The sequence below is a fragment of the Protopterus annectens genome, chromosome 11.part0, assembly GCF_019279795.1.
Source record: "Protopterus annectens isolate FY-2018-M chromosome 11.part0, PAN1.0, whole genome shotgun sequence".
Lineage (NCBI taxonomy): Eukaryota > Metazoa > Chordata > Ceratodontiformes > Protopteridae > Protopterus > Protopterus annectens.
The window spans coordinates 1083802523-1083820669 of record NC_056745.1 but is presented as its reverse complement, the minus strand read 5'-3'; the positions used below and the strand labels follow the sequence as shown (position 1 = coordinate 1083820669).

Sequence of the window (18147 nt, the reverse complement as noted above, 5' to 3'; positions counted from 1 at the left end):
CAAGGGTGGGTTACAGAGCCTCTTTCTATTTACATTGAGAGCTTATTGAGACCTTTAGTTGATGTGAACCAACGAATATTGAAAGACAGTAAGCAATTTTTGATAGATTTATACACTAATACACGACAACTTAGAGACGACCAACAGTTTTTTCTAGTGACATTAGATGTCACTAGTCTATTTACTGTGATTCCAAATGACACTGGGATTAAATTCATCACAGAATATTTAAGAGGTCACTCACAGTTTTCAATCAAAAAAGTAGATTTAATTGCACTACTATTAGAAACTATTCTGACTAACAATGTTTTTGCGTTTGGTGAAGATCTATATCTCCAGAAGGATGGCGTAGCTATGGGCACGTCTTGTGCCAATAGCTACGCCAACCTGGTGATGGCTAGATGGGAAGATGAATATGTATACCAGAGTGTTTATTTCAAGGAATATGTAGCAATGTATTGTCGATTTGTAGATGATCTTTTCCTCTTGTGGTTGGGAGACGAAGCCTCCTTAGAAAATTTGTAACATATTTGGATACAAGTACACAGTTCTTGAAATTCACTATGAATTTCTAGGACTAATATTTCCTTTTTAGATGTAGAGATTACCAGACTTGACAACGGTATATTGAACACATCCATACACAGAAAAGGATGTCATAGGAATAGTTTATTGCACAGACAAAGTATGCACCCACTTTATGTCTTCAAAAATGTTTTAAAAGGACAATTCATGAGAGTGTCCAGACTTAACCCAGATGAACAATGTTTTCAATCAGGAATACAGGACCTCAAAGAGAGATTTATAGAGAGGGGTTACTGTGAAAAAGACATAAATGAAACTATTACAGCTGTAGAACTACTGAGATTGAATAGAGCGAGACCATATTTTATGGATCAGACAGATATACAGAGTGTAGATATTACCCTCAAAATGAAGTGAGAGCGACTTTAACTTTTAGTCAGGCTAATTTGAGAGTAAAAGAACTTATGGAGAAACATTGGGACATCTTATGCTCAGACAGAGAATTATGTAATATCATAGGCCCTAAGCCAAGTGTTACTTATAAGAATCATCCTAATTTGAAGAGCATTTTATGTAGACCTAGATATGTTACATACAATAGACAGGAAGTAGATCTAGATGTTAATACAAAGCCCTGTGGAAAGTGCAACCAGTGTAAATTTATTAATACAGACACTTTGTTTAAACACCCCAATACAGGTCGCAGTTACTATTTTTACACTAACACTAATTGTGAGAGTAGTAATATTGTCTATCTTGCAGTCTGTAGTTCTTGCCCTGCTTATTATATTGGGAAGACGAATCGCACCTTAAAAGAACGATAAGGGAGCACTGTTATCAGATCAGGATAGGCTCAGATATGAACGCTTTAGCTAAACACAACAAATCAGCAGGAACAGGACATACGCTTAGCTTTTTTGTCATCCAGAAAATTATACAAGGCTTTAGAGGAGGTGACCTTGTCAACCGAACTTTGGAACATGAGACGAGGTGGATAATTAGATGGCGAGCTGATGAACCACCCGCCTCAATGACAAGGTCCAGATCAAACCCTTCCTCAAGAATAGGAAAATACGTAAACATAAGTGATTATAACTCGTCCACTGTAGATATTTAGTTATGTCCCTCAGATGAAAGTTGAATCTGTACTGATGTTTATTAAACCATCACATATGTACGTAAATCTAGAGATTTGACCTTGGCCATGTATAGAAATATTCAGCATGAACGTCATTTACTTATGTATTTACATGGTATGCTCTGTACATGAGATAATTAGAAAGAAAGACTTCTACACAGATATCATATTTCGATGTAAGTGCTGAATTGTGAGTACAGTTGTGAGTTTTTACGTTGGTTGTGATTCGATTGATCACAGTATATATTTTTAATAACTCTGTAAGGTCGTTTTACTGTTATTCAGTTTAACAGCCTTATAGTAATTTATGAAGGTGGACATATTCAATTTTAAGATTATTTCTTTTAATTTTATTATGTAATAGTATAATGATTTGCTTGTGTTATTCTGTATCAACTTAGTTAGATATTGATGTGTGCTTTTTAGTAAATGAAGCATTTAGATGGATTTGTATGATTGATTCTGTGTGTTTAACTTTAAATTTTTAAGCGCAATTTTTGCTAATTCTGTAACCAATCAGGACTAATGATAGTTCTTTTAAAGAGCTTCCTTTTATGTAATTTTATCTAAGTCTGAAGAAGCCTGTTGGCGAAAGCGCTTACTTTATTTCAATATTAAAGCTTTTTATATCAACAACTTGTTCCTGGAATATTTGGTGGTTTGAACATTTCGTCATTTCAACTGTGAAGATGTTTTATTGCCGCTAGGAACAGCGTATATGGTGACTGTGTTATTTCATGTAACATGACTAATTGTTTATCTCTTTCTCCCTGCCAAGAATGGGTCAGAATATCCAAGGTTACTCATTCCAGATTGCTTTCCAATTGCATTTATCTTTTCTATACATCTAACAGATCCTGTCCTTCCAAACCAAAGGCCCACTTCACAAGAGAGTAGACACTTCATTTGCCTTCTTCAAATATTCTTCCTTTGATTACATATGTGATGCTCCTACATGGACTTCGCTGCCTTCTTTTTTTAAGCAATGCAGCTTGGATGTGGTATGTTGGTCTAGGTCTTCTTTTGGCACCATCATACTCTGTGGAATTCTGTCATGATGCTACCCAGGATGTTAGCTGAGGATTCTTTCCCATCCTTGAAGTGGACAAACTGGGATAATTTAAGATATAATAGTCATGTACTTAACATAAAGTTGGATCTGGATTATCCATGTCTATCTACTTTAATAAATCATTCCTACATCCCCGTCTAAATTGTCACTTCACAACTACTGTCTGGCATTACTGACATCCTGAGGCCAGTCTGACAATTACTTTCCTATAGACTTAGAATTCAGTTATAGTAGGATTAGGGTTGCTATTTAGGTGGACAAACATGATCTGAGATGAACAAAGAGGAGCACATCATTGTGGGAGATAGAAGAGGAGAGGAGTTTGAACTGTGTAGAAGAGCGCTGTTTGAGTATTGACACTTGTCAGTGACTTCACCCATCGTTGAAGTGTATGGACATGGGTAATTAAGATCCCATATCATGGTAAGCATATAACTATTGTTTTATTAGTGAGGTCTCTATTTGCACAAAACTGTATTTACTTTGAGTGCATGTTTAGAGAAACTGTATACATTAAATGAATAGTTTTTGAGAAGTAGGGGATGAGTAAGCGTGTTTTGAGGGTATCAAGGTAAGTGTTTTCATGGTGGTATCCGAAGCCTTCCAAAGTTAACATGGCTGAATGGCTTAGAAATTAATTGTATACTGATTTAGTTGCTGCAGATTGCAGAATGATTCTAATTTAATGGTTCAGAGCAGCCAGACATTTTCCTATGTAGAGAAGTTGACAGTGCATAGGACTAATGGTACGAGGTATTACCTAGCTGTGTCCTGTAATCCACTGTTTGATTCCCACTACCTCCATTTGCTTACTGTTTGATGTTCTTCGTGTTTCACTGTTGCAGTCATTACATTCGGGTAATGTGCTGGCAGGTTGCCCTCAGTCAGCCTGATTAAAAAAGTCTTGGGTCCTGCGTCGGTTGCTGTCCCTTCTTCCATGACGTTGGGTCATCAGGGGTATAAAACATGCAACTGATGCCATTACATCAGTCTTTCTTGCCGCGCGGTGCCTGAAGCAGAAGCAGTTCGCAAGTGCAGGTTGGCCGATTCTCAAAATTTTCGTTTTCAAGTTTCAGAACCGAAGTCTTCAACTAAAAAGCTAAGTACCCCATCGGGGAAACTTTTTCTTGCTCCTTACTGATGTCAGTAAAAGTTAATAATTTGATTACTTGTGGGAAGCAAATACCTCATAAGGATTTTCATTTGTACTGTATTCCTTGCCTAGGCCCTGACCTGTCAGTTTTGTGCTAAATTTAATCAACGCACTATTAAATGTCGGTATATTTTTGCTTCTGAATATTTTGGCTCGTGCTTTAATTATCCAGAAATGTCGTCGGTTAGTAATCTGACTACCGGAATACTTAAAAAACGCAAAGAAAAAGACAGAGACAGGCCATCGAGGTCCAAAACTGGCGAGGCTTCTCCTAAGCCAGTTGCCGGTACTCAGTGAGGTGTTTTTGCAGCCCCTGATACCCGCTACTTCTGATTTGCAGGCCTCTACTGAGACCCAAAACTAAGGCCAAAATCTAAATCTATGTATAAAAAAACGATGCCTGGGCCACATGTGCAGGCCCCTATGCCTAAAAAACAAATGATCAAAATGGCTGAAGATTTAATTACTCTGAACAGGGGTAGCCAACCCCCTACTAAGAGGCCTAGGCAAGACATTGATTATGAATCTTCTGAACAGGATTCTATTTCTTCTGACTCTTTTAATGAACAGGACTTGTCTATACCTACTTATGAGGACTCTGATGCAGAAGATTCCATTCCGTTTGCTTCTCCCCCTGAGGATTTTTCTTTTGGGGAAACTTTACATACCTTACGGGAACATTTCCACTGGGAAAGTCAGGATTTCTCTGAGTCTAAAAAGAGACTTGGGGATTTTCTTCTTCTTCCTCAACATAGGCCTTTGGCCTAGACATTGTTGATGATGTTTTTTCTGAATCTAGTATGGTTCCTGATTCTCTGTCTCCGGCTCCTTGTAAGCCAGACAGATACTACAGGGTTCCTGACTCCCACAAATTCCTTTTCAAGAACCCTATTGCAGATCCTGAAACCATTTCTCAGGGTCCCAAGGGCATTAAGGCCTCTACTGCTAAAAATCCTACCCCTTCTGATAGAGATTTCAGGGTGCTGGATAGATGGGGTAAGAAGGTTTACACGTCTGCAACCTTGGCAATCAGGGCTTTAAACTGTCAATTTCATATGCTTAAATACCAGCAGCATATCATTGGACTGCTTAAACAGAAAATTATGTTAATTTCTGACCGTGTGGAAAATAGACTTACAGGATTTATTGCATTCAGCTGAACCAGTTGGAAAACATACTTTGCAATGTGATTTTGATTCTTTGGAGGCCTCTTGTAGGGCTGCTGTAACTGGCTCTGTGCTAAGAAGGCATGCTTGGCTCAAAGAGCAAACTCTGCCTGATCATGTTAAAGCAAAATTGTTGGATGCTCCTTTACAACAGGACCTTCTCTTTGGTAATAAGGCTGAAGAAGTTTTAAAAAAGATGGAAGATAAAGCTAAATCTATGCAAACTGTGAAAGATTTCTTGCAAGTGCAACCTCCAAGATTTAGTAGGCACTGGCCTACTAAGAACTGGTCCTTTCCAGTTCCTTCGAGAGCCACTTAAGTCAAACCCAGACATTCCAAAGGCTCCAGGTTTCAGTCACAAGGGGCTTTTAGAACAAAACAATGGGGTGCCTCCTCCTCCAAATCTGGAAGCAACAAGGCACCTCCCTATGGTAAGCAGTCTCAATGACTTCCCTCTACACTTACCAAGCACTTACCTTTCAGCTGCCCCTTTGGGGGGAAAACTGGCACTTCATGTCAGAAACTGGCAACTTATAACCCAGGACAAATGGGTTTTACATTTCATTTCCACACATTGCCAATCCCAAACGGATGGCCAGATCTGCCCCCAAATCAGTGGGCAGAGGCCCAGAAACAAGTACTGTCTCTCATGAACATGGAAGCTATTCAACCAGTCCTGGAAGAAGAAAAGGGACAAGATTTCTATTTAAGACTTTTCCTGGTACCCAGAAAAGACAAATCATGGCGTCCAATTCTGGACTTATCTACTCTAAACACATTTCTGGACATTCCAAAATTCAAGATGCTGACTCTTCAACAGTTACTTCCTATGCTAAGCAAAGATGCCTGGTTGGTAACTCTAGACTTAAAAGAGGCTTACCTGCATATCCTAATCAGGGAATCTTGCAGAAGATACCTCCACTTCAAAGCAGGCTATTTGCATTACCAGTTCTCTGCACTGCCCTTTGGCTTATCTACTGCGCCCAGGGTCTTCACAAAGTGCCTGGCTCCAGTAATTGCATTTGGCAGGCAAAGAAATAATCAGATATATCCATACCTGGACAATTGTCTAATTCAGACAGAAAACAGGGACATTCTTCAAAAACATCTGGCGTTTGTAAAACAGGTTCTAACTTAGCTAAGGTACACCATAAATGAAAAGAAATCACAACTGGTACCCTCTCAAAAAATTACATTCCTGGGTGCAAGCTTGAATACAACTGTCCAGATGGCTTACCTTACGCCAGAAAAGCAAATTCATTTTGTGACTTACTTCAAACAGGTGGCCACAAAAACCCTGCTATCTGCAAGCCAAATTCTGCAAGCCTTGGGGTTCATGGCCTCCTGCATTCTTCTAATTCCATATGCAAGACTGCATATGAGGAAACTTCAGTGGTACTTATGGAGTCAACATTGTCACAGCCTGGAAACAATGATTTCTATCATAACTTGCCTGCAACTAGAGTTCCTATGGTGGGCAGAGGCCTGCCACCAAAACAAAGGACTGCCATTCATTCCACCCCCTGCTGCCCAAACCCTAACTACAGATGCATCAGACTATGCTTGGGGGGCTCATCTGGCAGAGAAGTGCATTCAGGGCAAATGGAGCCCAAATCAAATGCACCTTCATATCAATCAAAAAGAGATGCTAGCTGTACAGAATGCACTGACAGCCTTCAAGGACTACCTTCATCCAGGACAATTGCTGATAAAGGCAGACAAAACCACAGTTATGTGGTACATAAACAAGCAGGGGGGTACACACTCCTACCCCCTTTGCAGAAAGCCATGGCATTGTGGAACACGGCGTTGACCTATCAGATTCAGCTACAAGCTCAATTCCTGCCAGGAAAGCTGAATACTCTGGCAGACAAACTAAGCAGACATGAATGGAAACTGGAACCACAAATTGTCAACATGTTGGCATGCAAATGGGGGAGTCCAGGCATCGATCTGCCTCACCCCAGAACTATCAGTTGGACAAATTCTGCACAAGAACTCATCAAAAAAAGCTGGAAAGTGGCTGCTCTATCATTCAGCTGGAAAAACCTATCAGTCTATGCCTTTCTCCCACTGCCTCTGCTCTCCAAAGTTCTACTAAAAGTCAAACAGAACAAACCAAAAGTGATTTTGATTGCTCCTGACTGGCCACGCCAGCACTGGTACCCACTCCTGCACAATGTGTCACACCTTCCACCGTGGCACCTGCCTCCGACACCTTACTTACTATCTCAGCAGAACAACCAAATTCTGCACACTCATCTCCAAACTTTGAATCTTGCAGCATGGCTAATCACCTAAATTCTCCCTTGGCATCCCTCAGCAAACCTGTGATGGATGTCATTTTGGATGCAAGAAGGCCTAGTACTAGAACATCTTATGCTGACAAATGGAAAAGATTCTGTGCCCCCACAAGGGATAAGCACAACAGTGCCCAATATTCCTCAGATTTTACAATATTTAACTGAGATGCTTCACAAGGGCCTGTCCTTTTCTTCCATAAAAATCCATGCCTCAGCCATTTCAGCTCATTACAACACAGAACCTCCCCTCTTCTCTCATCCTCTGCTAAAGCAGTATCTCAGAGGGGCCAAAAACTTAAGACCACCCAGGAGAGCTCCAACCCCTGCCTGGGACCTCAATTTTGTATTGGAAAAACTCACTCTCCCTCCTTTCGAGCCAGCTGCTAATGCAGACTTAAAATTTCTCTCCTGGAAAACAGCTTTCCTTTTAGCAGTCACTTCGGCTAGAAGGATTTCCGAATTACAGGCTCTTATGGCAGTGGAGCCTTTCATTATTTTTCATGCGGACAGAGTGTCTCTCAAAACCAATCCATCCTTCATGTCTAAGGTGGGTATCCAGTGTGGCTCTGAATCAGACCATTTATTTGCCAACTTTCTTTCCCAATCCACAGAACAAGGGGGAACGGATTCTGCATTCATTGGATGTACATAGACAACTTAGATTTTACCTAAACAGGACAAAATCTCAAAGAAAATCTGAACAACTACTGGTGGCATTTGCTGCAGGGGCAGAGGGAAAGGCTATTTCAAATCAGACTATTTCAATATGGATAAGCCATTGTATTCATTTCTGCTATATGCACCATGGTAAAACTATCCCCCTGGGGATCAGATCTCATTCCACCAGGGCTGCATCTACTTCTACAGCCTTTCTCAGAGGTGTTCCTACCAGAGACATTCTAGAAGCTGCTACCTGGAACTTAGTTCATACGTTCACCAAACATTACCATTTACCTTTCTTCTCTAAATCCAGAGCTTGCTTTGCCTCTGCTGTCCTGCAGGGCCTTATAGCTGGTCCTAATGCTGTATAAATCCATCCTCCCAACCATAGCTTTGGGAATCTACCCAAATGTAATGATTGCAACAGTGAAACATGAAGAACATAGTACAGTTGTGTACACTTACCATAAATGTAGATGTTCAAGTGTATTCACTGTTGCAGTCCTGGTTACCCTCCCTCCAACCCCCTGTTTTTCCTCTTACTATACTTCTCCTATTCTTTACTATGCTTAAAAGCCTTTTTGGTGTATTTGCTTTTGTTTGGAGGTATATTTTTGTGTTTTTAATTACGTAAATATTTGGCTCTCCTTTTGGGGGGCACCTGACATCTGGGGCAAGAAAAACTGATGTAATGGCGTCGGCTGCATGTTTTATACCCCTGACGACCTGACATCATGGAAGAAGGGACAGCAACCGACGCAGGACCCACTTTGTTAATCAGGCCGACAGAGGGCAACCTGCCAGCAGATTACCCGAATGTAATGACTGCAACAGTGAATGCACTCAAACGTCTACATTTATGGTAAGTGTACACAACTGTACTTTTTTGAGCAAGTCACTTAACCTGATTGCACTCCTAGAGCACCTTTGAAAATTTGCACTTGTCTTCCAATGGGCTTATGTTGTTAACAAACTGAAAAAAAATAGCTTTTGAGTTAAATGTCACACTTTTCTGATGTGCTGCCCCTTCCATCAGGTAACTTTGCTTGTGCTGCAAACAGCAGAAGGTTCTCTCTCAAGCAGGTTTTGAGCTAGATGAAAATGGATTAAGTGCTCCAGCTGAAGACTTCATGAAGTATATAATGTTAACTATTGTGTTCTTTTGTTCCAGTTTATTTTATAAAACATCATATTTAACATTTTAATTCCTTGTAGGTGATGAAGTTGCAGTAACCCTTGATTATATAGAGACAGAAGAAAGATGCAGGCAAGAACTTCTTCAGTGGGAAGAAGAACAAAATAAAATGGAAGAAAATAAAATGTCTGAACTTAAGATGCTGAAAGTGCTGCATGAAAAGCAGTTAAAGGATGAAGAGGAGAAGAAGCTATTAAGGCAGCAGCAGTTTGACGAAGAAAGAAGAAAGTTGGAAATGAAGCACATGGTACAGTATATCTGATGCATAAATCTAATAAGGTGATTAAGAGCTGTGTATTTGTACCTTCTTTTCCAAGACAGTTTGGTTAACAATGTCTTTATTTTACATTGCTTTGCAGACCTTACACACGAGTCCTCGTTATTATTATTATTATTATTATTATTATTAATAAAGTAAGATTTATTTATAATGTTGTTCCATTTCACTTGCTATTCTCACCTGCTCATATAAAATACACTATTCTTCTGTGCCTCCAGTGTCAAGTTCTATATTTCTGGTCCAAATGTATGAGCAACTATTTCTTCTTTTTAGTACTTGACCAATGTCAGTTCTGAATGTGTTGACCTCTTTGAAAACCACAATGTAGATTTCCATAATTTGCATACCACTACAAGACAACTTTGGGTGCAAAGCCTTCATAGCTTTATTGCTGCCGAAGAGTATGCTCCTCTGAGGCTTTTGAGGCTTTATGGTCGGTTTGTGATTTCCTTTGCTGAGCAGATAAGTTTCCTTTGGGGAAAACTTCCATTTTCTTAATTTTATTGATATTTCATTACTTTCCTGTTCAGAAAACTTATTTTAAAGCTAGGAGTGTTTTGTTTTAATGAACTATCTTGAGATTGCAACATACTTTTAAACAGAGCACACATTTTATTAGAAGTACTGTAAAGTAACTAAAAACATTTTCTCTGGGGAGAAATTGTATTTATTTTTCTTTTATGGGTCTGGTATACTGTTTTAAAGTGCTTTTTACTGTGTTTTTCTGTCAAAAAAGAGTAACTTTTGTGGACTGACAGTGTTTACTGGCAATTGCTGCTTGTCTTCCCCAGGAAAGAGCACCGTTCTCAACTTGACCATGAAATAGATTACCCAGTCCCACTGCCATTCCTTCTTCTAGTCACAAAAAGAAAAAAAATAAGCAAACAGCCTTTGTCACTGGGTGTAAATTACTTTGTTAAATCACTAATGAGAGAACACCTATTCATCAAACTTTTTTTTTATTGAAGCTGCTAATCATCGAACAGCAAGTTTGTCCTAGGGCAAACCAGTGTTTGGCCATCATCTCAAATTTTCCTATTTCCCCACTGTAGTGTGATCTTGGAGTTGGTATATTTATTTGGGGTGGGGGCACACCTTCCACATTAGGGGGAGCTATGCCCCACCATCTGGGTAGGCTTTACATTTTTTGATTTTTTTCATGGTCACTTGGTTTGCCCTAGGTAAAATTTTCATTAAAATGGCATTTGATGATTAGCAACATCGATAAAAAATGTTTTGATGAATAGGTGTTCACTCATTAGTGATTCAGCTAAGTGATATAGACCCTTTACCACCATAGCAAGCTAGCAATTTACCTCAGCCACAGGTGGATGACTCTGTTGTGGCCATTTGTTGTACCTCAGACCACTCATCTTTTACTTCAGATTCCTCTGGAGTACCACCTATATCTACTGTGGACTAAGAGTTAGCTACTTTCTCTCTGGCTGTTGGGGCTCCCCTCAGTGGGCGAGGGAGAGCCACTCTTGTTGATCGTGAGACAGGGCCAGGGAAGGTTTCCCTGTTGTGTCAGAATGCTGCTCGCATTCTTGGTAAAGTAGCTATTGCCATTAATAACAAGGTTGGTTCAATTTTCCTGTGAAAAGGAAACAGAAAACCAAGCATGTATCTACTGCTCCTCAAATTTCTTTGGATAGGAGTAGTATACTGCGTCTGGCTCAGGGTTTTATTTAGACCATTGATCCTTCTTAAAAAGCAATGTCTGATAAAATCAAGAGATATTCCTCTTTTCCTGAAGAGATTCAATATTCTGAATATGAACAGGAAGATGCAGGAACAGATGCTGAGTTTTTTCCTCAAATTTATGATTCAGACTCAAGAGGAAAGTGCAGTTTCTGATTCTCCCTGTGAGGGTTTCTCTTTATCTGAAACTACTGCTAGAATGTGCCTGTGTTTTCATTGGGAGACCACTGAGGTTTCTCAGTCCCCTCAGAAAATACTGAGTTGTTATAAAAGGATTTTCCAGACATACACTGATTCCTCTTGTTCTGACTGCTTTAGAGGATGTGTGTGTTACTACTTGAAATTTTCCTGATAGTCAGCCAGCTGCCCCTAAACAAGCATATAGGATATATAAAGTTCCTCAGTCTTTTAATTTTTATACAGTATTCCCAAACCTGACCCAGCAGCTGTAGCTTTAGTTGATTCCACTGCTAAGCACTTAGTTAATTCCAATCCTACTGTTTCTGATAAGGATGAGAAAATGTTTGACAGGTATGAGAAAAATGTTTACTTCTACAACTTTGATTTTCAGAATTTTGAATCGTCAGGCTCATATGTTAAAGTTTGTTCTGACAAATTGTGAATGTATGAGGAATGTTTATCTGCATTTTCTTTTGTGAAGAAAAGTCTACTTTATATAGTTTAGTGTATGTCTCTGTTGATACTTCTTCCAAGACTGTGGCCACTAGTACTGTTTTTAGGAGGTTGCATGGCTGTATTCTCAGAACCCCCCCCCCTAGATTGTGTTAAAAGCAAGGTTTTAAATTCTCCCTTGGATAGAGATTTTGTATTTGGTCCCTCTGCTGCTGAGGTGATCAAAAAGTGTGATGTAAGCACAAGCTGATGCAGGGAATCTGTAAGATTTTTCAGCTTTCCTTTTCCAAATTGTTCAAGGGACTTTTTATCTCCTCATCCAATTTTGGCAAAAAAACAGAATAAAAAGTCTCAGCAAAATTCAGGTAAACAGACGTTTAAGAAGAAATAGGGGTTCCTAAAACAAGTCTCAAACCTCCCAAAACCAAGGACAGTCCAACAAGTCTGAATGACTGTCCAAGAGACCTTGTGACTCCCTCCCACCCGGCTCCTTTTTTCTTCTAGAAAGTCTGAATCTCCATTTTTTTCTCTTTGACAACAGATTGTTTCAGACAAATTGGTTCTGAAAATCATTCACCAAGTTTACAGATATCAGAGGAAGGAAATTCCACCTTTCCATGGGATCCTCATCCTCCAGATCAGACACTTGTTTCCACCGGTTCTTCATCACATGCTGTTCCAAGTAGTGATAGAACCAATTTCTCATTTCCAGGTGGGGAAGGGGTTTTATTATAGGATGTTCCTTGTGCCAAAGAAAGAAAATGGGATTAGTTCTGGATCTTTCTTTCCTAAACCTGTTTGTGATAATGCCCAAATTCAAAATGATGTCACTTCATAACCTGTTACCTCTTCTTCCTCTTTCAAGTTTCCTGGTAATGCTGGACTTAAAAGATGCTTATCATCACAAATCTATTCATCCAGACTTCAGATGTTTCTTAAAGGTTTGTGTGTCTAGGTAACATTATCAGTTTTCTGCCTTACCTTTTGGACTATCCAGTGCACCAAGAATGTTCACAAAGTGTCTAGCTCAAGTTATAGCTCATTGCAGACTATAGGGTATCCACATTTTCCATATTTAGATGACTTGCTTATTTTTGCAGAGTCTTTTTCAAAGTGTGAGGAATCTCTCTGTCTTGGGTGAGAGATCTCTTACACAAGCTGGGATTCCAAGAGAACATTCAGAAGTTTTTTTGACTGCTTCACACATGATTGTATTACTGGGATGTCAGATAGACACCTCATTGCAAAGAGCTTTTATTCCACAGGAAATAAACCAATCTTTATTCAGATCTGTTTTAAGGTTTTCCACTCAGACTTCAGTCATTGCATTTTGGATATCATGGCATCTAAGATTCTAATGATATCCCTGGCAAGACTCAAAATGAGAAAGTTAAAGTGATATCTGAAATTTCTTTGGTCCCAGCATCAATACCCTTAATCTTTTCAAATCTCAGTGAAATCTTTTGATGGAGACAGCAGATATCTTTAAATGCAGGGCTCCCCTTCTCCCTCCCTGTTCCAAAGCAATCTTCACAGACTATTCAGACTTTGCTTGGGGAGCAGTTTCAGGAAAGAGAAAAGTGCAAGGGATGTGGGACACCAATGGCAGATGCAAGCACATAAATATCAAAGAGATGCGTGCACTGATCAAAGCATTCAACTCTCTTAACCATCTTTGGTTCCTGGGACCTTGTCAAGTGGTTGCAGACAATACCAATGTCATGTGGTACATCAACAAGCAATGGGGAACCAGGTTTTATCCCTTTTGCAGACTATCCATGTTAGCTTGGGATACAACTTCACAGCACAATCTGACTCTACAGACACCCTACATTCTGTCAGAACAAAATTGTGTGGCAGAGGGGGACTTCCAAGATGGCTGCACATTGAGTAGCAGCTTGTTTCCAGCTCTCCTGGTGTGAAAACAGAATCTCAGCAGAGAAGGCCAGTAGACTTGTGTTTATGGGTAAATTTCAGTAACTGGCTAGTAAGTGCACCACCTAGATGCCAGAAATAAAGAAATACAGAAGACCTGGAAAGAAATCAGCTGCAAAAAGTGAGGAAGAAACACTGACTGGGGAAAGTCTGCAGCTGTTCAGCAAAAAGCAGTGCAACTTTCAGACATGACTTCCAGTAATCTACAGGAAGATATAAGACAACTGCATACAGCTGTGGTTAAAAAACACTAATGGAGTAAAAAAATGCAAGACGTTTTAAACAGATATTCAGATGAGATGATAAAGCTGCAAAAATCAGAGGTCAAAATGAAGGAAGGCTGGCTGAATATTAAACTGCTCAGGAAGAGATGTTTCAAAAAAATAATAGAATTAGAGGACTGAGCACGTAGGGAATACCTGAGATTTTCAGCTATACCAGAGAAGCTGGAAGAAACAGACTACATTAATTTTATGAAAGCACAAATAAGCAACTGAACTGATATTCCACAGCAGGATTTGTTCGTTGAAGGGACACATCATGTGTATGCTGCACACCTAGCTATAAGAAAGCAACCTAAACTTTTAATAGTAAAGATGCAATCCTACCAGCAGAAGGAGTTGATTCTGACAAAACTGTGGCAGAAGGACAAAATACTAAAAGTGGGAGACAGCAGTGTGTTTGTAGAGAATGATTACTCATTGTGCACCAGGCAGAATAGGAGTAAATTCATTCCATTATTCAGGGAATGTCGAGATGCAGGTCTGAGATTCAAACTGCTGTATCCAGCTGTCTTTAAGGCATTCTTCCCTGGAGGGACAAAATAATTTTTGATGTAGAAAAGTTTGTCCAATAAAAAGTGAGCTGTGAAACAGGAGGAGATTCTGCTTCTTGTTCTCTGGTAATAATGATCACAGAGAGACTGTACCTGTTAAACAGTTTCCAGTATTTCAATGGAAATGTAGAAAAGGAAGGGAGCATGAGACTTGACTAGAAGAATCAAGAGTACATTGGAAATGAAGCAGAGACAAAATTTGGGTGATGGAGAAGAACAGTAATAAAACCAGTAACTTTCTGTGGGATTACAATGCAATAATTATATTTGTGAAATATGACAACAAGAAAATCTGGAAATATTGGACTTTTTCAAAATTTGTTGGACTTGTAAGGGACTCTAAAGTATATGCCCTACTTCTTAGCTTTAATGTTCAGAAAATGCTTCAGGGAGGGGAAGACAAGGGAGAAAGCTAACCATAAGTAAAGAAAACATTTACTTTTTTTGTTAATAGTACTTTATTTGTGGTGTATGGTTTTCTTTGCATGCTATTTTTAAATGTAATGGGGATTATACACAGGTTTTCTTTGCATGCTATTTTTAAATGTAATGGGGATTATACACAGGTGCATTTTTTTTCTCTCCCCTCTTCTCTCTTTCTTCTTTTACATTTTTAAGAAATATAGGCAATGCAGTGTAAAAAGAGCCTGGTTAAAAAGGCATGACAAAGTTAAAATTAATGTGCTTTTGTCATTCTTGCATGGGGAAATTACTGGATTAAGGACATTAGATTGACTAGTTTTAAGACAGTAAGTAAATGAAAAAGAATATTGAATATTATGAGGCTTTTTTCTAGCAAATGCATGTATACTTAGTAGCAATTATGCAGCTGGTCTTCATGTTTTCATGGAAACAATCTGATAAAAAGAAACTGGCTGTCTGGTTCTCATGTCTCCATGGAGACAATCTGATAAAGAAAAACTGGAGACAGTCTGGTGGAAGAGGATTGGCTGAGGGAAAAAAAGAGAAATTGGCTAGGACGTAATGTTCTCTGAAAGGAATGATGTGTTTTCCTGGCTGGGAGAGCTTTAAAGATAAGACAAAACCAATTAGACTTAAAGTTTTCTAATTTTTGTAATGCAGTGGGGATACTAATATAAACTGGTGCTTTTGTTTTGTTTTGTTTTTTTCTCCCTTCTCTCTTTTTCTTCAGTTTTAAGAAATGTAGACACTGCAATGTAAAAAGGAGGGGGGCACAGGGGAGGGAAGGGTCTGATTAAGAGAGTATGTCAAAAGAAAAATCTGTGTGCTTGCATAGGGAAATGACTGGATTAAGACCCTAGGCATTATCCAGTACCAAATTTTTTACAAAGCATGTAAATAAAAGGGGTGGTAACAGTAATACCTAAAGAGGGTAAAGATCCATCAGATCCAGCTTCATACAGGCCCATTTCAATGCTAAACCATACATTTTTTATGTCTATAATGGTTAAAAGAATGGCAAAAGTGATACCAAAATTCATAGATATGGATCAGTGTGGTTTTGTGGAGGGGAGGCAAACATTTGACAATATTAATAGAACACTGATGATTCATAGGGAAGCGGAATGTAAGAAAATGCCACTGTTATTGGTGGCTCTTGATGCAGAGAAAGCATTTGACAGAGTAGACTGGGACTTTATGAGTAGGGCAGTGGAAGCATTTGCTTTCCCTGATAAAATTATAAGGTTGATTACAAGTATATATGAGGGATCGAAGGCAAAATTTAAAGTGAGTGGAGTCCTCTCTGATAACTTATGCTTGAGTAGAGGAACCAAGGAACCTGGCAGGGTTGTCCGCTTTCTCCTTTGTTGTTTGCATTATATTCAGAACCATTGGCAAAGAAAATAATGGACTCAGAAATTCAAGGATATAATTAGTATGGTTGTCAGGAAAAGCTGGTTCTATTTGCAGATGATATTATTTTATACATGACATGACCAGAAAGGGACATTACAGTGTTGTGGAATATTTTAAGACAGTTTCAAATCTTCTCGGGATACAAAATTAATGAAGCTAAAATAAAGGAAATAACAGTAAATTATGTATCCACACAAAGTGGGCCAACAATATCCATATTTATAGGGACATGATAAAATGAAGTATTTAGGTGTATGGATTAGAAATGACTGTTCTGGCAGCTAAGGATATGTGGGAAGAGACTAAATAGAAGATAATACAAAAACTGGGAAACTGGAAGTTATGTTATATGGATATGGATACTAAGATACAAGTAATTAAAATGTTTTTTTAGTCCCTTTAGTCTTATTCACTGGTCAGGCATATTTTATCAACCAGAGGAGAAGCTGTGGATAGCAATTAAAAAAGAGTTGAAGGATTTTTATCTGGGAAGGGAAGACAAGAAGGGTCAAGTGGAATAAGCTGGTTCTTCCAACAGAATAAGGCGGACTAGGATTAACCAATTTGAGGGGGTATTTTAGAGCAACACAGTTAAGGCTCTTGTACACAACATAAGCAGAAAACTATAATTCAAAGTGGAAAGGAATGATGATGATATGGGCGAAGTTCAATAAATAAAGAGAGACTGGGATTTTGGATGCAGACTCTTAAGGAGAAAAACAAAAATCATACAGAGTATTATATTCATAAAATAGCAAGGAGTATTCTAAGATCTAAACCACCATGAGAATGGAGAAAAGAGATTCTGCCGATAGAGATAACTGTGGTTAGGGATACTAATAATAGGCAAGAGGGGGTTGGAATTTATTGGAGAAAACTGGGAAAGGAACCAAAGTATTGCCAGCAAATAATTACAAAGGGAAAGGTAATAGAATGAGAAGAGGCCAAGAATTTATTTGGATTGCAGGTTAGAGATTGCCTTCCCTATCAAGGATTGATATCAGAGTATAGGCAAAGAGAAAGAAATAGGGGACTCTTAAATGAAAGACAAGTGCTGGTAGAGTTTTTAATATAATCTAGATATAAGTCACTGTTAAAAAAGGAATGATTGATAGAGCATATAAAATATTGCATGATCACTATAAAAATCAATCAGAAGAGATCAGAAAGAATTGGAAAGAGAGAATGAATAAGCATTTCACAGATAGACAATGGGGTATATATGTGTATCTCCCAAATATGCAACAAAGTCTAGAAGAGTTAGGATCTTTGTCTGGAAGTGTTTACATGGGTATTTTTATACCCCAAGTAGACTCCAAAGAATTTTTCCTCAGGTGGGTAGCAAATGTTGGAGGTGTGACAGGCAGGAAAAGGTGGCTGGGAATATATTTTTTGGGAGTTTGGTGAGTTGGCAGATTTTAGGGATTCCCTGCGGACCGCTCTGTTGGAGATGCTGGGTGAGCGGATTGAATTGACTGGGGAGATGATTTTTTTTGAGCTATGATAACAGAATCGGAATTGCCTAGACATAGTAAAGCCTTGCTAAGTCTAGTTATGGTGGCTGCCAAAAAAGCAATTACCAGAAAATGGAAATCAAAGTCTAGACCAACTTTATTAGAAGTAGTGAATATAGTAACAGAGGTAAAACAACTGGCACTGGGATCTTTAGAAAAGGGAAGGAGAAAACTACATAGGAAAAAAATGGAAATTCT

At 38.9% G+C, this 18147-nt stretch overlaps 1 protein-coding gene across 3 annotated transcripts in view; it reads left to right on the top strand.

Annotated features, from left to right (window-relative positions):
- Positions 1-18147, top strand: part of LRRIQ1 (leucine rich repeats and IQ motif containing 1) — a 3765329-nt gene that overhangs the window by 625986 nt on the left and 3121196 nt on the right. For all 3 annotated transcript variants that reach the window (XM_044088432.1, XM_044088431.1, XM_044088433.1), the window contains one exon: positions 9233-9459. In XM_044088432.1, coding sequence (XP_043944367.1) covers positions 9233-9459 — 227 coding nt within the window. The remainder of the gene's footprint in view (positions 1-9232; positions 9460-18147) is intronic.